At 40.3% G+C, this 19,337-nt stretch overlaps 1 protein-coding gene across 4 annotated transcripts in view; it reads left to right on the top strand.

Moving 5' to 3' along the window:
* The first annotated feature begins 4,779 nt into the window (after positions 1 to 4,779).
* Positions 4,780 to 19,337, top strand: part of DRGX (dorsal root ganglia homeobox) — a 45,864-nt gene continuing 31,306 nt past the window's right edge. The window contains exons 1-6 of one of the 4 annotated variants that reach the window (XM_069067061.1): positions 4,780 to 4,915; positions 5,661 to 5,731; positions 10,549 to 10,649; positions 12,562 to 12,663; positions 15,375 to 15,547; positions 15,642 to 15,754. In XM_069067061.1, coding sequence (XP_068923162.1) covers positions 5,698 to 5,731; positions 10,549 to 10,649; positions 12,562 to 12,663; positions 15,375 to 15,547; positions 15,642 to 15,754 — 523 coding nt within the window. In that variant the 5' untranslated portion in view covers positions 4,780 to 4,915; positions 5,661 to 5,697. Of the gene's footprint in view, positions 4,916 to 5,233; positions 5,402 to 5,660; positions 5,732 to 10,548; positions 10,650 to 12,561; positions 12,664 to 15,374; positions 15,548 to 15,641; positions 15,755 to 19,337 lie in introns of those variants that run through there. The other 3 variants (XM_069067063.1, XM_069067062.1, XM_069067064.1) reach the window with 3 other exon arrangements.

A 19,337-nucleotide genomic window follows, 5' to 3' on the forward strand; every position in this document is an offset into this window, starting at 1 on the left:
CACTTCCTAGATATGCCACATTTGACTCTTAGTTTCCTGGTGTATAAAATTGGGATAATGATGCATAATCTTTCTACCCTCCCCTAAGGTTGTCCTGGGGATCAAAAGGGATAATGTATGTGAAAGTGATTTATAAACTCTAAAGCCTTATTCAAATATAAGGCATTGTTATTAAATTATTAATACTATAGTATATAATGATAAATTACTTGAGCCCTTCCAGAATACTTTATTAGGGATTCAGTAGTGATTTTCCCCTCTAAACTTCAGTGACCAATTGGTGTATTATATTTATTTCAGCCACAGTGTTATAAGAATAAAATCATCCCTCCCTCTATGCTCTGGAATTGCTTGTCAAACGTTTTTAGGGAGCTTGGTGAAAATCTCTTTTGATAACTCCACTCCGGAGAATTGAGATGCTGACTAAATTTAACATTTGTGTACTTATTTGAGGGGCTAAGATAGTCACAAAGACCTCAAAATCCCTAAAAATTGATTGCAAGTTTAGAAGTAAATGCCACTAAGGAAAAAGTGTTTGAAACAACAAACCCGAGCTTTGAATTCCTTTAATTTTCTAAAGATTTGGTGTATGTCTCTATAGAGAAAACTTTAGAGGTAACAAGTTAAAATGACTTTTAATCCAACCAAGAGACAAGGAGAAACTTAAAATTAAGGATTTTTCCTGGAGCCCCCTCTTTTGGGGGTTGCTCTAAGTATCTTTAATTTTTTTTTAATTTGTGAAGCAAGACTAAGATTAGAAAAATCAAATATCCATTACAGAAATCAAGATTACTCCCCTATTTATTGATGCTAGAGATGCATATCTCATATCACCCTCCTCTGACTACATTTGTTTTGGTCCTTTGGTCCTACAGTACAGTCCCTGTACTGTAGCTTGTTGTTACTAGAACAGTCCATATACTTTCCCTTTTATGCCCTAGGTCATTGGATTTGCAGGTGTCTCCTCTAAATAGGCCTGTTCTGTAAAAAGCTACCCCAAGTTGGAAATTCCGTAGCTATGTTCCCCACCCCCATTCCGTAGTTTTGTAATTAAAAAAGATCCTACTTCAAGTAAACAACCTTGGAAGCTGAATTATGCTTCCCTCTCTGCCAATTTCCCCTCTTATCTCTCTGATATGTTAGGTAGAAGATGAAATCACACAGTCCTATTTATTAGCTAGGGGATGATTCCTGATGGGAGTTTGAAGATGCTAACAAGACATTCTATATTAAATACAATAATTACCTTTGATCTTTCAGAGGCATAAAGTACACTGAAGAGTAGAGCACAGTCTCTTTTCTCTTTGCTGGCTCTAGAGAATTTGATAGTGCTTCCCTTTATAACTGGGGGGGGGGAGTGTTTCTGATGAAATACTACATTTTCATGGTTTTAACTTTAAATAAGCATTTCACCCATAGTATTAAAAAACCCACTCTCTAATGTCTCCTGCAGTTTTGATTTGGGAACACGTCACATTCTTCATTAAAGCAATCACTGTTAAAACAGAGGGGCATAAAGCAACAAAGGATTTATTTCTTCATTAAACTGATGATCCGTATATGAAGCCAATTAACATGATGAGTCTGGTGAACATCAAGTGTAAAGAGGTTAGAGAAAATTAAAAGCAGTCACCTTGGTCTTTAGATAAAGAAAGTACACTTTTATGTTATAAATTATAAGAGTGTCCAAGCGGGACAAATCGGCAAATTTGGCTAATTGGAAAATACATTTTATTGCAGATGAATAAAGGAAAAAATAACCTTTTAGTTACCAGCACCCCCTTTTTTTGTGGTCAGGTAGAGAAAATACTGATCGTATCTTGTGTGGGGTCCTGAGTGTTGTATAACCAGAGAGAAGAAATTAAACTTTGATGTCGTTTTCTGCTTCTAGTCTTATCCTCTTCACACCTCGCCCCCAGTAGGGGTGAATTCAGCTTGAAGGTGTGGAAAAAATGATTACCCCACCTTAGCGGGTTTCACCAGGGGAATGGGGTGATGTACAGGGACCAGCGACTACAGGCAAAACAGATTCTGAACCTTTCAGTTATGGTCTGTTTTAAGTGAAAGATTTGTTGACCCTAAGGGAAAATGACTGGGGACACATATAGGTTGTCCGTTTCCCTTGAAAGTGAAAGCTTAGAGCTGCTTGGGGGAAAAAGGTCTTTGGTTGCCTCAAAAACTTCAGAAACAAGACTAAGAAGAATTTTCTGAAAGTATCCGTTTTCACATGTATTGGGACTATTATATTTCAATACACGGGTCAAAGATTAAATGCGGAGTGGAAGGTTCAGCTTCCGTTACCAGATAACTTTCCCAAAAGGGAGAAGGGGGAAAAAAAGAGGAACTTGGATCAATGTATGATATAATGTCTACGAGTTTAAACAATCCCTGTAAGAAGTTAAGTAAATTTCTCCAGAAATCTCTGTGACCTCTTTGCTGCGACTCAGCAGAAGGACTTCGGACAGCGAAGTAAAAGGGAAAAGACGGGTGGCTCTGTCCAGGGTCCTGAACCACCTCATCCTAGGAATGCTGTTGATTGCGCACTAGAGGAAGACTCCTGTTGGGGATAACTTTTAATCACGCCCTATCTGCCTTCAGTTCAGTAACATTAAACAGACTTTGAAGTGTAAGTCAGGGCTGAGAAATACTACCTACTAATGGCAGAATACTAATGGTAGAAATACTACCGTTCAGCTCTCTCATTTAGCTGCCCACTGGCCCCGGTTACTTGAAACAAACCTGTCGCTCAGAAAAGGGAATTAATGAAGGTCTTAGTAATTTATGTCCATATATATAGCGTGCATCTCTTAAAAAAGCAAGGACTTGGAGCGCTTATCCTTGTTATACAAGCATCTGAGTCTTTAGGATTCCGAGACTAAAGTCGCCCAGCTGTAAGCTGCTAGAGAGGGTGCAACTCTGTCTTTCACTCACGACTACCCCGGTAAGATGAACAAGCCCCAAGAGCACTATAATGAAGTTATGACTACTTTACTAAGGGTTGTAGTGATCAGGTGTTCATTTCACCCTCTCCTGGGTGGGGGGATTTAGGCTTTTAGCTGTAAGAGCCCCTACTGAACGGATCCCGTCTCTGGAGTTTGAGTGGCAGTGGAATGCCTCTTCTGCTATATCTTTCGGTGGGGTCAGACAGACCTCTGAAGAACGCTTCGCGGGCCCATTCATAAGGAACTAGGAAGCCTGCAAGTTAGGTCATTTGCTTGTGGTCCAAACCTTAGTCAGCTCCTCAGCCCTCTCTCCAACTTGACTGAATGAAGTTCATCTTCAGGAAAGATTAATGAAGGCTGTCCCATCCTCATCCCCACTGTTTGAAATCTCCCGGAATGTGGCACTCACTCACCACTCCACCTACCCAATTTCCGACCGGAGAAGAGTTTTAAACTGTTTCTTCTGAGCAGCGGAGCCAACCTTTCCCCAGGTTGAGTCAAGTTTGTTTTCTTCGCGGAAGGCGCGCCTCGATCCGAAACCCCACCAAATGTTCTTAAATTAAACCGCACCTTCCCACGAGCTCTAATTTCAAAGGGCCCACAGTGTACGCCAAAGCAACAAACAACTGCTTAGCTGTCTCCCTCCCCCACGATTCCAGAAAAAGACCTAGGTGCAGGACACGCGATTTCTTTTGTTCCAAATACTGTGTCTTTAAGATCGCGCCAGGATTCCGAGACCTTGCGGGGCTCCTTCGCCTTTATTCGGTTGCTGCACAGAACATTATAATGTTTATAAAATATTCAATTTGTGTAGTCTGTCCAAGAAGCAATTGTCCCAAAATAAAATCAGCAGTCTAGACGAAACATAGACACCAGAACTTATCAACAGTTGTCTGACTTGCATCTTCTGATGCATCTTGAGTGGGTCATAATACCAACTTTATTTTCAGTGGTGCATAAATTAATTACACGCATTTAATAACCAAAATATCATTATATTCCCCCTTTAATATCATAAAGGCTTTCCGCCAGGGAAGCACTTAATAGTGCAGGGGGCCATAACAGGCTATTATCCTTGTGTAATGCTATTACAGAACCAATTATACGCCATTAGACTTGCTTTTTTTTGCAGTTTATGTGATTTGATCCAATCCCGCGCCCCTGACTTGAAAATTTCAGCTCGGTACTTTAGAGTTTAATTTTCACCCAGGCAGAGGGAAGGGCGGTCTCTCTCCGCTGAGTGTCTGCCTCGGATGCATTTTAAAAGTAATTGCGAAGGGTCCCACCGCATATCATTTGCAGACTGGAAGCGAGCATAAATCCAGGGACCCCTTGCTGAGAACAAAATCAAACTTTCCTTTTGTACGATCGCTTGGAAAGGGAAGTCGTGTGCAAAGCGTCCCCCCAAAACCCATCCGGCGGGCAATTACCGGCGCTTTGTCAATTTCCAATCCCGGAGCCGCTGGGCCTTCGCCACAAGAGCAAGTACCGAAAAAAAAAATCTCTATATAAATATCTATCTCCCTCCTTCCCTCCTCCCTCTTAAATAAGGTTTCAGTCTAAGGGAGCTGAACAGAGGATAGAGGGAGCAAGGAGAAATAGGAATGTTTATAGAATAATTTTTGTTTGTTTCTGTTTTGTTATGGGGGGGTGGGTGAAAAACAACCAACATTCCTGATGTTTGCTGAGAAATGACGGATTTTTTTTTTAACACCACGTGGGCCATTTGTAAGGCCCAATAGACCTATCCAAGTTACTCACTGTAGACAGCGCTGGAAATAATCAGATTAAGGCCAATTATGCGTGAGATTATAAAGGCAAGTGCTGAGAGGCAGATCATGCTGTAGACAGATATAAAGACATCTGGCCACTTCCCGAACTCTGTAGAGTCCTTCTGTGACTGCAGCCGGCAATTCCCAGCTCCTTACGCTGCCTAGATGTCCGACTGGTGCTTTCGCTTCTACTCGCATTAGGTATGGGAAGCCTCATTTTAATTCTGTCTCTTTTTTACCCCCCTCACATGCATTTAATATTAGTTACTTAACAGAAACTGCCTGTCAAATGGAACCGGATTTACAGGATGTATCTCGACACCGTTGGAAACGAAGAGAGCCACAGTATGAAGAAGGAAAGGAAAGGAGTCTCTTCCCTGCTGCTGTCTGCTCCTATTAGTTTAGAAGAGATAATACTGTTTGTTAGGTCTTGGTGTTTGTCTCTTGGTTTTGTCCGCCCCCACTGAAGACTGTGTGTCTGTCTCTGCCCTCCCTCGCGGGAGTCGGGGGAGGGGGGAGGGGAGGAGAGGGGGAACTTTCGGTTGGAGATGTTTGTCTAGGGAGTTAGATGTACAGATGAAAGAAAGAATCCATTCTCTTGGACTCACTCAGAAGGATGAAAGCATAGACAAATTCCGTTAAGTGGATAATCTTCAAGTTTGAAATTCGGGGGAGGGGGCAGAAAAGGTAACTGTCTCATCAATGGGATACAACGACTCTGTATGGGCTGGAAAACGTGGGGGAGAATCTCTCTTTTTTACCTCATGAAACCAGGGTGCCTCCAGCCCCTCTCAGGGGTGTCACATAGAAGTGGTGCAGTTTGGGGTTTGACTTGAACCTTCCACCTACAGACTGAAAAGGTGGGGGCGGGGGTGGGGAGGGCAAGGGGGCGGGGAGGCAGAAGAGAAGTATAGGAAAGAAAATACCTCTGTTGTTTGCCTTGCAGCCCTGGACCCCAGCCCGAACCTGCTTCCCAGTTTGCAATGTTTTATTTCCACTGTCCTCCGCAGTTAGAGGGTGAGTGTTGTCGGCTCGGATCGCGTGAAAGCCAAAAACTCAACTTTTTTGGTCTGGAGGGGAACGCGAGAGGATATGTTTCCGGAGTGTGTATCTATCTATCTATCTATTTATTTATTTTTGAGCGTGTAGGGGGGTCGTCGTGGTGGGGCAGCAGAGCTAATTTGCCTCAAAACCTTGTAAGGTCCCAGATCTTAAGAGAAATCGCTAGAGAAGCGGTAGCAGTGGGAGGTTGAGAAAGGGCCAGAGAATTGAAATAGAGTCTGTTGGGTCATTTTTGAGTTTTTCTTTCCCTAGAAGGTTTGTGTTCAGATGTTTCTTGGGTTTGTGGTACTCAGCTCTCTCTCCTTCCTTCCTTTCTTACTTAATTTTTTTTCCCCTTCCTTCTTTTTTTTCTCTCTCTCATTTCTTTTTCTTTCTCTTCCCTCCTTTCTTTCTTTTTTCCTTTTCTTTTCCTCCCTCCCTCCTTCCTTCCTTCCTTCCTTCCTTCCTTCCTTCCTTCCTTCCTTCCTTCCTTCCTTCCTTCCTTCCTTCCTTCTATTTCTTCTTTCCGGATCTCTTTCCTTCCTTCCCTCCTTACTTGCTGCTCATCTTTTTCTACGTCTTCTTCTTCCTTTACTCTTTCCCTCCTTCTTTTCCTCGTTCTCTTTTTTCCCTCTCAGAGTGACATTTTGCCACCTGCCTCCCCTCTGCGGAGAGAGCCCACAGTTCAGCCCCGGGCTATGGAGGAAAAGCCTATTCCCCCCTCGCTGCACAGATGTTGGTGTCACGCCTCTAATCGGGGGACTTTCTAAACCCGCCCAGGCTCCTCCCCAAGCCAAAGGGGCAGCATAAATCTTTAATGTTATTTTACCAACAGTCTGTAAAATGATTAGGGCAAAAGAGTTGGGGAGAGGTTGTATGGGGTTCCAAAGCTTTTTGTAGCTTTTGTGCTGAGAATTTGTAATCATCTGATTGAGTGTGTGGGATTGAGGCCATGGGGGAGAGAAACAAGGCAGGGCAAGGTCTTGAACTTGCTGAGTTTCCACTGTAAGTGCTGATCCTTGGACAAACCAGGAACAGGTGAAAATACCCTCTAGCACCACTCCCCTCCTCCCTCCCCCCCACCATGGGTGAGTCTTTAATTTAGGAGGTGTGTGTGTGTGTGTGTGTGTGTGTGTGTGTGTGTGTGTGAAAAAGAGGCTTTCTTTTCTTTTAAATGATTTGAGAACAGTTCACAAAGCTAAAACTGCACAATAGCCCAGCTTGGCCTACTATGCCTTCCCTGAAATATTATAGGAAACATGCAAAGCATTCCTTCTCAGTTTCTGTCCTCTTCAACAGAACATGGATAGTGGCTTAAGGGTTTTGCTGGTAAGTCTCTTAAGAAACTACTGTCAATGCTGGCAACTTTTCCCTTCTTCCCCTTTAAAAAGATGGAGGGGAGTTGTCATCTCCAGATGCCTAGCCTGTTTGCCCTTTAAGGTCCTGGAAACAGAAGTTGCTATCAGTTGGTGCCTTTGTGTGGTATCTGTACTTGATTGTAAACACCCTGCTGAGACCATGCCTGTGTATATGTGTGTGTGTGTCCAGACAGTCAAATTCAGTGTCCCTCTAGCAACATGATCATCTTTTGGGAGGGTGGTTAAGTCTCATTTGAAAACGTCTTTCAGGTCTTTGGATGAAGGAAAATTATCAAATATCATATATAGTGTATAAATATCATGATCAAATATGATCATACATTAGCAGACTTTTTATTCTTATTATGACTAATAACTCATGTTTACATAGCATCTTCCAGCTTATAGAGTACTTTCCTCACAACAGTCCTGTGAAGTGGTAAGAAGAAGCTCTGTCAATTAAAAGGTTGAGTCATTTTTACAACTTCTTTCAAAGTTATTAAAGCTTCAATAACCTGAATCCCACTTTCTGCAACACGGTTATTATTATTTTTCAAATGATGTAGAAAATACAAGAGATGAGAATATTATCTAGCCAGTTGCTTGGTACTCCTATTGGAAAGGGGAGAATGAAAGGAAAGTATAGAAGAGAAAGAACAATCGAGAAGACTAGTCACTAGCCCACTAAGGTTTCAGAGGAAACTTGCTCGTATTTTTTAAAATTTGTAACTGCTGCACAAGTGACTTCTGCATGCATTGGTTTTGTTAGATTGAGGCTAACTTAGTGGCTTTCCATCTCAGCAAGCCAGAGATTATTAGAGCAAGACGAACTTTAATAACACTCCCGCTTTGGGATGTGTACAGCATATCCTGCGGAGCGCACATGTGTACACGTCTTTTATAATGAAACATATTTGCACGCTAAGTTACATTGGCTTCTCAAAGAAATAAAGCCAAGCCACTGTGCCCAGGAAAATATATAGTAAAGACACAAGGGGAAGATTTGTATTTAACTGAGTGGCTGACCAGATGTGCCCTGTTCTGCTCTTAAGCACCTGCCTAGACTTGGAACAATTACAAACTGCTAACCTAGCATTCTGGTGAAAACCGAAGAGTGTACAAGTCCCTGGCAAACAGTAAGTGGTGAATTCCTTTATGGCCCAAGATGGAAAACCACACATAGTTCATGTTTTGTCCATTTCAATGCTAACTTTGCCTTATTTCTTGACAAAGCCCCATAAACTTATAGTGAAGACAGATGCTGCATTAAAAAGGGTCCCTAGCTAGCTGGTTAACTGGTTGCACTGTTCCTTTCTCTGGATGAAAGATAAGACATGGGCTTTACTGATGTCCCTCTTCCTGTCATTAGCCCGGCTTCTCTTTCTGCTCTCCTGCCCATTCTGATCCAGCACTTAGCTCAGTCCTTTACATGTATTAGATTCTTAATAGGTATTTATTAAGTTGAATAAAATTGAACCATGAGATAGAAGGGTAGATCTTTTAAAATTATTTTCACCTTTATGTTCCCTTGTTAATGTTGCAAAATGTAGCTTTTTATTTTGGTTTACATTAGGGTGGGGAAAATGTACTGTAGATACTCCAGGCCAGACAGAGATTGATTATACAAGGACCATCAGCATTTGGAACATTAATATCCCTTTATCTTTCATGAAATCTTTTTCAGGTAAAAGTTGGTATGTTGTGTTTTAGTTCAGAATATATCTCTGGTATAATGTTTGTAAACCTCAAAGTGGGATAAAAATGAGAGCTATTATTTCATCATCATGCATGCATTTAGGTATATTCATATTATTCATTCTAAGCACATTTCTTCAGAAAAATAAGTCCCAGGAATGTGGATAAGTCACCCCACTTCCCCCTTTTTTCACACTCTCTAGAAACTTTGATTATCATTATTGCTTACTGATTCAAGAAATTATTTGGCTCTCTGAACCACAAATACCTCACATTTGTTTTGTTTCAAAAGGAGAATGTTTTGTTCCCTGTGCTGTAATGAAGACATGAGGCTTTGCTTTTTTAAGTTTTGAATGAGCCAGGGGGAGAAATGTTTGTAAATTAGCTTGCTGTTTTAAAGAAGAATTTGAATATGCAGTAAGATGTAAATAGAAGTCAGGGGAGTACTATGTCAAAATGCATTGTGGTCTAGCATAGAGTCTACTATAAATGATGAATCAAGGAAAATGTAAACCTTTTTCACATCTAAGATTTAACTACTTCCTTGTTTGATGTGTGACACCTCTGAATTGTGTTGTCCATGCAGATTGGCTGGTAGGTCGCTGATAGTTAATATATAGTAATCTTAATAATAATAATAATCCAGAGTCCCAAGTGAAAAGTCCTGTGGTAAATGCAAAAGTCCTTACCTGTCTTCCTAAGGAGCCATCATGGACTTAACAAATAGACAGTACACATTTGAAAAATGGTCTGCAGGCACATTTAGATCCATGTTCAACCCCAACTTGTTGGGAGCTTTCCATACTTTAGAAAGTAAAAAAACCCCAAAACTTTCTCTTTTTAGGGGAAGCCTAGAGCTATTACTATCTATGTCTTTACTTGATTCTGGCTGCTTCATTGAAAAAGAGCCCCCATCTTACACTATATTTTGTTCATTGATTCCATTGTCTTGGTAGTCTTTTTGCTAACTGTTATTGTTGTAACAGAGCCATTAGGGTGCAACAGAGGCATTGTAATCAATTGTAAATAATATTCATTCATAAATTTTCATGCTAGGAGTATGCTGATATTCAAAGAGAAAGATCACAGTAATTCTGAGGGTTTTTTTAAAAACTAGTTTTTGTATCTCTAACCCTGCCACATAGAGAGATGTGATAAAACAAGAAATTGTCCTTAGGCTAGATGAGTAATTATTTAGGGATAGCTTAAATGCTCAGATACTGTAAGAGACCTAGAAACTCAAGTCTTGGTATTTGCCAGATGTATTACAAGATGGAAGTGCCAGAGGGCTCTTGCCTCTGTTCCAAATTCAATTTCATTTGTAAGTTAGACACCAATCCAATGACTATTTTTTGAATTCCTATTTGTTCCTATAAAGAAGAAATATGACATTGTCCCTGCATTCAAGAAGCTTACAGTATGCAAGAGATATGACAAGTACACAAATAAGTATAATACAAGGCAGCTTCCCAATGAATGGACCTCCTGAAGTTGGGTAATATAACTCCCTTCATGGTGTAATTGAGATAGAAACAACTAGTCCTCTTGGTCAAGAGAGCAGAATAACTCTTTGAATAAGAACAATATATAGTTTTTGCACATGCTGAGGAGTAGAACTTAGGAAGGACCAGTGGGGATTTGGACATGCTCTATGATTGTACCATGCCTTCTCTCAGCCCCTATGACTCATGTTTTATAATTGGGTGCTCTCCTTGTAATTTGGATCCTCTGTGTTCTCAGTAGGCACTGCACCCTTTGGTAACCACTCCACAGGTGATTTTGATGATGGGTTTTTACGGAGAAAACAACGTCGAAATAGGACGACTTTCACTCTTCAGCAGGTACCTTATGCCATTTCCTTAATAAGAGGAGTCTTTTGGTCAGGTTCTCACTATCTTTTCTACCCCAACAAAGATATAAAGTAAAATTATTGTATTGTTCAGTGAGAAAATGGAAAATTAGACAGGCTAATGTGGCTAATCTAATTTTTCATTTCCTTGAACCATTTTCATTGTTGACTGGAATCTATTTAGGGTTTTTGTTGGCCACAAAGGAAATATTCACTAGTGGCTTTTTACTTTCCAGGGAGTATGGAACTATGTTGTAATAATAATGATGGTGACCTCTTACATTTGTATGATGCTTTGTCAATTTCAAAGTGCTTTCACTTGCATGATCTCATTTGTTCCCTTCAAAAACTCAAGGTAGAAGTCATAGCAGGTATTTTCTTCCCATTTGATATAGGAAGAAGTTGATTTTCATGGAGGTTGTGACTTGCCTAAGGTCCCACAATTAGTTTGATATTCTAGTGACCAAGTCTTCTGTTTTCCAGTTTACCATTTTCTCCACTAAGCACACTTTTGAAAAAAGGTCATTTGAAAAGACTTGCTAATCTCCTGGGGGTGACTGGGAAGAAAACCCAAGCATTCAAAAGAGATATTGAATGGTTTTAGATTCATAATATCCTAGAACAGAAAAGATGTGAGAGATTGTTAACAGTGTTTAGACTTCAGCAAATGGTTTTTCTTCTCCTTCTAAGCATTAAAAATATAGTAAACTGCACTTATCACAAATCAAACTTTCCCTGGATTTTAAATTCATAGAAATTTTAAACAAAAATTCAACAGTACTTTAAAAAGTACTTATCCTTGTCATAGTGAAACTAGTAAAAGAAATCAGTCAACACACACTTAATAAGCCAGGCATATTCCTAAATTCTGAGAAGATCATTAAACTTTAAATCAGGAGACCTGGTTTGAACCTTGGCTGTATTACTTACTAGCTTTATAACTATGAGTAAAGTCATATTACCTTTCCAAAGTCCAAGTTCCTCCTTAGAAATGGTAATGTGCTATCTGTTTCTTAACACCCTTAGAAAGACCATATTAGTGATAGAAGGAGCCTTAGAGATCATCTAGTCCAACTTATTGTTTTTATAGATGAGGAAAATGAGTCCCAGAGAAGTGAGGAGACTTGTCCAAGGTCACACAGCTAGTTAGTGTCAGAGGCAAGGCTCCAACTCAGATCTTCATGCTTTCATTCCAGTAATTATAGGATCATGAATTTAGAGCTAAAAGGGACCAAGACCAAGTAGAGACTTTGTAGTAGAGGCCAAGGAGCCCAATCTCCTCATTTTGCAGGTGAAGAAACTGAGGCCCAGAGAGGTTACTCCTTTGAATTCCATAATCTCTGCTCAGCCATTGAATTTTAAAAAGATATTCACATGTGTAATAAAAAGCAAACCATCCTATTTCCTAAAATTAAGTTTTTGTATAGCTTGAGTTTAACTCTTAACCCCTACCTAGAAGTAATACATATCAGAGCAGGAATTTGAACTTAAGTCCTTTCACCCCAAAGTCAATGCTTTTCCCACTGCACTATATTGTTTCTACCTCGCTATACTCCTTTTCACTCTACTATTTTTCTCTAAGAGATAATGGATGTGAAAGTGCTTTGTAACCCCTCCCCTGCCCTTCTCCACTGTACACATGTAAGCTATTATTAGTGAGGCTTTTTTTCTGCATTTCTAAGTGATTGAGTTTTTAGGTGCAGTCTGGTATTTTGTAACAACTCCTTCCCCACCATCATTTCCTTTGTTTGAGCTGGGAACCTGTCTTCGCACCAAAGGAGATGCTTCTAATGTGTTCTCCAACTCCTACAGCAACCCACTGTGATAAGGCATCCTTTGCCTTAGCCCCTATTCCTGTCCTTGTTCCACAGCCTTTTATCAATAAACCTTCCTCTTTTAATCAGCTGGAAGCTCTGGAGGCAGTCTTTGCCCAAACCCACTATCCAGATGTCTTCACCAGAGAAGAGCTAGCCATGAAAATCAACCTCACAGAAGCCAGAGTGCAGGTAAACATTCTTTTAAATTATTTAACTCTCTAATATTAAAGCTGGCAAACTTTTTTTTTTTTTGACATCATGAATGCAGAGTGTACATTTGGCCAAAGAAAGCAAATGAAGACTATCTGTCATTTTCATGATGCACTTTAATAACATCAACATAATGTGGAATATTAGATTAGGTTGATTAATCGGTCATTCATAATTAACTAGTGATAATGTTCTACACTAATTTGTCCGCGTCTCTAAGGTACTAAATTACATCAATGCACATCCATTTCTTTGCTTTGGAGAGGGGAAAAAAAAAGCTGAGACGTGATTCTCTAAGCAGTCCTGGCTTCTCTGTAGGGCTGGCTGGGCTAGTCCATTGTAGAGAGCCATTGCTTCCAGTGGGAAGTGTGGTCTCTTCTGATTTTTAGAAGTTGCATCAAGTTAGAATGCTTCAAAATTAACTTTTCAAAATGTGCTTGCAATTAAAGACCTCCTAAATGGTAGAGGCAAGCAGTCACAAAGAAGAGTGTGAACCAGGCATGATGACAGTCTCTCACCAAGACTTATTTTTAATAGCCGTATACTTATTACATATATGTGCATAAACAAGCTAAACCCAACAGATGGGCAAGAGATACTCCAAATAACTCAGCATATACTAAAGCGAGGTTGTCTGGACCGAGCCATTCTTTGAGGGCGATTATGGATTCATTTTATTTATGGGGTTTCTTGTGTGCTGTTCCTAGGCTTTTTTTTTTATGCGGGGGCTTGGGGTTAAGGCTATGCAAAGATCTAATTGTAGGAAATATAATGGTTTGCCTTTTGTTCCCCAGGGTCATGTTAGTATCTCTTAAAACCCAATGGCAGAATAGAGATAATGGAATTCAGAGCAGTAAATTGGGGATTGTAAACAAATTATTTCCCCTATAATCAGATTATGTGATCCTGATTATTAAATCTGAACATGAATCATTGGTCATATGCGGGCAAATTAAACTGATTATTATTTGGAAATGAAAATCTCCTTTTGCCAGGATACTATAGGTCCTTTTTTAAAATGCCAGTTTGGCGATAGCTGCCTAAAGACTGAACTGCAAATTGAGATAAATGGGACAATTATTGAGCATTCAGAAGTGGAAGATCATAACTTCTCCCTGAAAGGTGCAAGGGTGAGATAGGGGTGGTAACAATTAGAGGCCAGGAATTGTTGTTGGAGCTGTTGTTGGCTATTATGCAAACAGACAATGGATGCACTGAGTTGTTTGGTCTGCGTTAGCATGGGACACGGGCATCAGCGAGGATGGGAGAAATGTTTACATTTGTACCCCTTGCTCATTCAAATATGATTAATGCACTCTAAAGCAGAGTCTTAATCTAAGCTGATGTTGTCAAACAATAACTAAATAGGGAAATAAATGACTTCATCATGCTCTTTCCTCAGAAGCCGGCGAACTGTCAGTGCAAAGTCATTAAAATATGATAATGAAAAATGGCTCAATTAAATGTTGTTATAGCTGTGACCTTCATTCAATTAAGACGCAAGAAAGTGCCTGCATTTTGCTTTGCATTTAACTGCCCTAAATTTAGAATATAGATAAAATCATTATTCAACGTTTGCTGATATGTGCAATTAAAAGCCAACTAAATAAAAAAAACCGAGTTGAAGGAGAATGATAATCGGGGGACAATGTGGGCAGGATAACATGCCGGTGTGGTTGGTGCCCAAACTAGGCTCTGTGGGGTTCTAGGATTCCAATGGTAAACCAGTGTGTGTAAACGAAGAACGGAGGGACTGGGGAAGGTGATGGGCAAGGCAATGTCACTGACAGGAATGGGTTGATAGGAAGAAAGAGGAAAGTCAAATTGAAAGCCAGGAAAGCCTTTGTTAAAGTCAAATTATTTTTAGAGGAAGAGCAGCATATATAGCAGAATAAGAGCAGCTCTTATTCTCTTAGAGAAAAGAGGCATGATGTAGGAATTAGGAGATATGAGTTAGTGACCCTGGACAAGTCACTAAATCTAAACCAGTTATTTTTTATCTTCAAAATAGGAATGCTTTCTGCCCAGTCTATCTCACAGTGTGTATAATGTAAGCTATTAGTCAACCAATCAATCTCTAGACATTTATTAAGCTCCTATGATGTGCAAAGTGCTATTAATAATTATAATAATGATAATAGCAACAGCAACAATGCTTCTACTACTGTTAAACTAGCATCTTCCTCAAGGGAACAGAAACAGTTTTATTAAAAATCCTTGAAGCCAGAAAATGTAAAGAGATGGAGCATTTTTCTAATTTCTGTGGGTGCCAGGATTGAACTAAAGACTCAATAGGTTTCCTTAGAAAAGCATTACTGACAGTGCCTTCCTCTAGTAATGATGGATTAGAGATTATCTATTACTTAATCTAGTACCTGCATGTAGTAGGGGCTTAATAATTGCTTGCTGATTGATTGAGATACTCAGAACACCTCATTTTGCAGGGAAGGAAAGGGAGATTTAGTGACTTTATTTTTTTATTAAGTGACTTTTTTTTAGTAAAGTGACTTTACTCAAGGTTATACCTCTAGCAAATGAATTTTTAAAAAGAAAAAAGTTTTTTTTGAGAATTTAGAAGAATTGATGGAGCAGAATTTTAGAGAATTGAAATCCTTTTATTAACATGATATTTATTGGGAGGACAAATTTCTGGGCTATCTGGTGGTTGATGATTTCCAATCATTTCCTAGGTGTGGTTTCAAAATCGAAGAGCAAAATGGAGGAAAACAGAAAGAGGGGCTTCTGATCAGGAGAGCTCCAAAGAGCCAATGACGGAAGTGACCCCACCAGTGAGAAACATCAATTCTCCTTCCCCAGTGGAACAAACGCGAAACAAAAAGGATACTTTGGAGGCTCAGCAGAGGTAGGGGAGAACAGGTTCCCAGCCTTGGGAGGACTTGGGGCAGGCAGCTCACAGAGATTCAATTCATTGCTAAGTGATTTTCTCTCTCTACCAGCCTGAGTCGAACTGTGGGCCCAACAGGCCCTTTCTTCCCTTCATGCTTACCTGGGACACTCCTGAATACAGCCACCTATGCTCAAGCTTTGTCACATGTTGCTTCATTGAAAGGTAAGTAGAGGGATACTTGCGGGGGGGGGAGGGGGTTGGCCATCCTTGGCAGGGTAGCGTCGGTTAGGATTCACCCCAGTAACCTTGTTTTATCTTCAGAATTCTGAATGTGGCATCCTAGCCCTCGTCAGGATTTAATCCATGCTTTGCCAGTGCATATGATCATATGATTATATTATTATAGCTGTTAGTGTTGTTAACAGCTGGATTATTCTTATTTTATAATCCAGTAATTCTTTAGGCACCAGCCTATACACTGCCTCAGCAGAGGATTCCACATTGCTTTTCTATAAAAACCCACATTTTTATATCAACTGAAGGTTTACCCCCAGTGAATCGTGCCAGTATTATTATTCCCATTTTATAGATGAGAAAACTGAGCTGAGATTCTGAGTGCCTTGAGGCAGGGGGTTAGAGCTAGTAGTTATCAGAGTCTGGTACAATGATTCCAGAGCCAGTGACTTTTCTTTTGCAATGTACTGCTTTTTCTTATTATCTTACATTTCTGTTATTCTTATAATTCAGCTTCCTGCCAACCCTATGAGGTAAGCAGGACAGACACTGTTATCTTCATTTAACAGATGAAGAAATAGAAGCTCTGAGAGTTTAAGTGCCTTCCAGCCCCATGGCTAATAAAAAGAGCTTGGATTAGAACCCAGGCTTTGTGAATTCTGACCAGGGGCTCTCTTCCTCAGACCACTCCAATTTCTAGGCTAGTCGCTATCAGCCATTATCCCCAGTCACAGCTGATCCCTCCAGCTCCACCCCCCTCCATTCCCCATGCCCCACTCTAGTTTGATAGAATTTGTCTAGAGATCAACCTCATCTGATGTGGTCATACCTTCATTATCTACTGGTCTTCCAGCATGCCCCTGACCATTTCCCAAAAGTAGCCCTTTCTCTAGAAAATAACTTATTTATTTTTGCCTGATAAAACATTGGCCACTCTTTGCTTGCTCCTTTCAAAGGTTCCCTACCTATAAGAGATTCACGGGTTCTGAGGCATCACAATTTTGAAAACAGGACCTATGTGGTTGTTACTGTTATCAGAAAGGCAAAGTCAGGGGTGGTTAGGTGGTGCAGTAAGAGCTATGTCCCCAGAGTCAGGAGAACCCCGGATCGGTTCTGGCCTCAGATACTTAACACCCACACAAAAATACTGGCCGGGTAACCTTGGGCAAGTTACTTAACCCCAGTTGCTTTAAAAAAAAAAAAAGAAAGGCAGAGTCTTTGTGGGCAGGATGGCTTTGAATGATTTCTTTAATCCTTAATAAATTTCAAATGTGTAGAGAAGTAGTGGAAAGGTGATGCATGAGTGTGGCCACTTGATGGTCACTGGGCTACCTTGCTGATTATCTCGGTCCAGATATTCCAAGTTCCTGGACTCTGATTCAATTAATTTCATGTCATAGGACCATAGAGCTAAAGCTGACAATGACCCTGGAGGCCTTCTGACCCATCCCCCTCATGGAAGAAGAAACCTAGGACCAGGGGTTTTAAGGGACTTGTCCGAGGTCACTCAGCTAGCATAGGAGGAAGGCGTTGCATACAAACTCTTTGTCTCTAGAATCGGTGCTGTTTCCACTGTACCAGGGGTGGGGAACCTGCTCTGTACTGTTCAATTTAACAAGTGTTTTTCAGGTGCCTCTATTGTGCCAAGCAAATGCCCCTGAATGAAGATGGTGCTTACATATAACTTTTATTTCATCATAGATCTAGTTCTTTGGAGATCAGGACTGGGGATTAGAGTTATAATTTAATTAGTTTATGGATACTCGTAGGTGAGAGAACTCCCTTATTCCAATGTAGGGCAATACCTTCAAAGTCACATAGCCAGTCCATATCAGAGGGAAGAGTAGAATGTTCCCCAGGATTCCTGGCTTCAAGGCTGGCTCTCCATGCACTTTGCAAACTGCCTCTTTTGTTCTTTGGAGTAAATCTATACTGCTCTGTGGGACTGGCCCATGGCTATATTCCCGAGTCAGCGAACTTTTTCTCTTCTTTTAATGCCCTTCAAGTATTTGTAGAACTACTACCTGGAAAAGGAATTAGATTTGTTCTGTTGGCCCCTGAGGACAGAATTAGCAGCACTTGATGGAAGTTGCCAAGAGTCAGATTTAGACTTGATACCAGGAAAAACTTCTTAAGAATGAGAGCTATCCAAAAGTGGAATGAACTGACTGGGGGTGGGGGTGGAGATGGGATTGTGGCTTCACCCTCACTGAAGGTTTTAAAATAAAAGTGAAAAGGCCACTTGTTGGGGATGTTATAGAGGAAATTTTATTTCAGGTATAGGTTAGGTTAGACAGCCACCCTCGATACTTTCTGACAATGAAATTCACTGTGCCTGGTACTATTAGGTGCTTAATATATGTTGATTGAATTGAATTGATTCTTCATGCTTCTTCTACTTCTGAGGGCCATGTGCTCACATACTTTGGGTATCTCCTGCCTTTCACCAATTGAATAGACTGCTATATTTATTAACACCAAGTACTAAGGACTCAATGTTTTAGCACCATTGGGGGTGGTTGCCATTTTAAGACATAATTGTAGAGTAGGCTTACTATTGATGAGTTTCTGGGCAGCAGGGGAAATTTTTCTGGGTGAGGGGCTCTTATTTGCTCCCCTCACATCATATTCTGAAGGTTACTGCCTACATATGAGATTGGCTGTGCTCCTCAACGTGGTGTGTGTGTGTGTGTGTGTGTGTGTGTGTGTGTGTGTGTGTGAGGGCTTGGGGGGGGTCTTCTTCCAGAATTGCATCTAGTTCATTGAAGACAAAATGTAGGCTAATCCTTTGTGGATTTTATTAGACCAGGGATTTTATATTATTTTAAAAAACCCCTTATTTAAAAAAAAACTTAAAATTATTTATTTTACAAGCATTTATTATCTTTTCTTCTCACTCTTCCCCACTGAACACTTAAAAAAGAAAAAAAATCATAACATATATACAACAAATTCTCACATTGGCCATGTCCAAAAAATGAATGACTCAGTATGTATTTTAGGTCCATCACCTATAGGCATAGTACATAGGATTCTGGGGCAGACAGGTGGTGCAGTAGATAGAGGACCTGGAGTCAGAAGGACCTGAGTTCAAATCCAGCCTGAGACACTTAATTAGCTGTGTGACCCTAGGCAAGTCACTTAACTCTGGTTACCTCTCCCCATTCTCTGCCCCCCTGCCCCCAAGAAACAGCAGCGAAGAATGCTGGCCTTGGAGTCAGGAAGACCTGAGTCCAAATCTGGTCTCAGATATTTTCCAGATGTGTGACCCTGGGCAAATCACTTAACTTGTTTGGCTCAGTTTCCTCATCTGTAAAATGAGGTAACAACCTTCCAGGGTTGTTATGAAAATCAAATGAGAAAATAATTATAAAGTGCTTAGAATAGCACCTTGGCACATAGTGAGCACCTTATAGATGTCAGCTATCATGATTATGATTATGATGATTATTATAATTATTGGACATGGGTAGTAAATGTAATTTTCAGTCCTCTGAACCCTTTTTTAAATCATTGAATTGATCTGAGTTCTAAAGTCTCTAAGATTTTTTCTTTTAATGTTGAATTGTTT

This window comes from Petaurus breviceps, unplaced genomic scaffold (genome assembly GCF_028583685.1).
Source record: "Petaurus breviceps papuanus isolate PSGF00001 unplaced genomic scaffold, PetGlider_PUasm1.0 90740, whole genome shotgun sequence".
Lineage (NCBI taxonomy): Eukaryota > Metazoa > Chordata > Mammalia > Diprotodontia > Petauridae > Petaurus > Petaurus breviceps.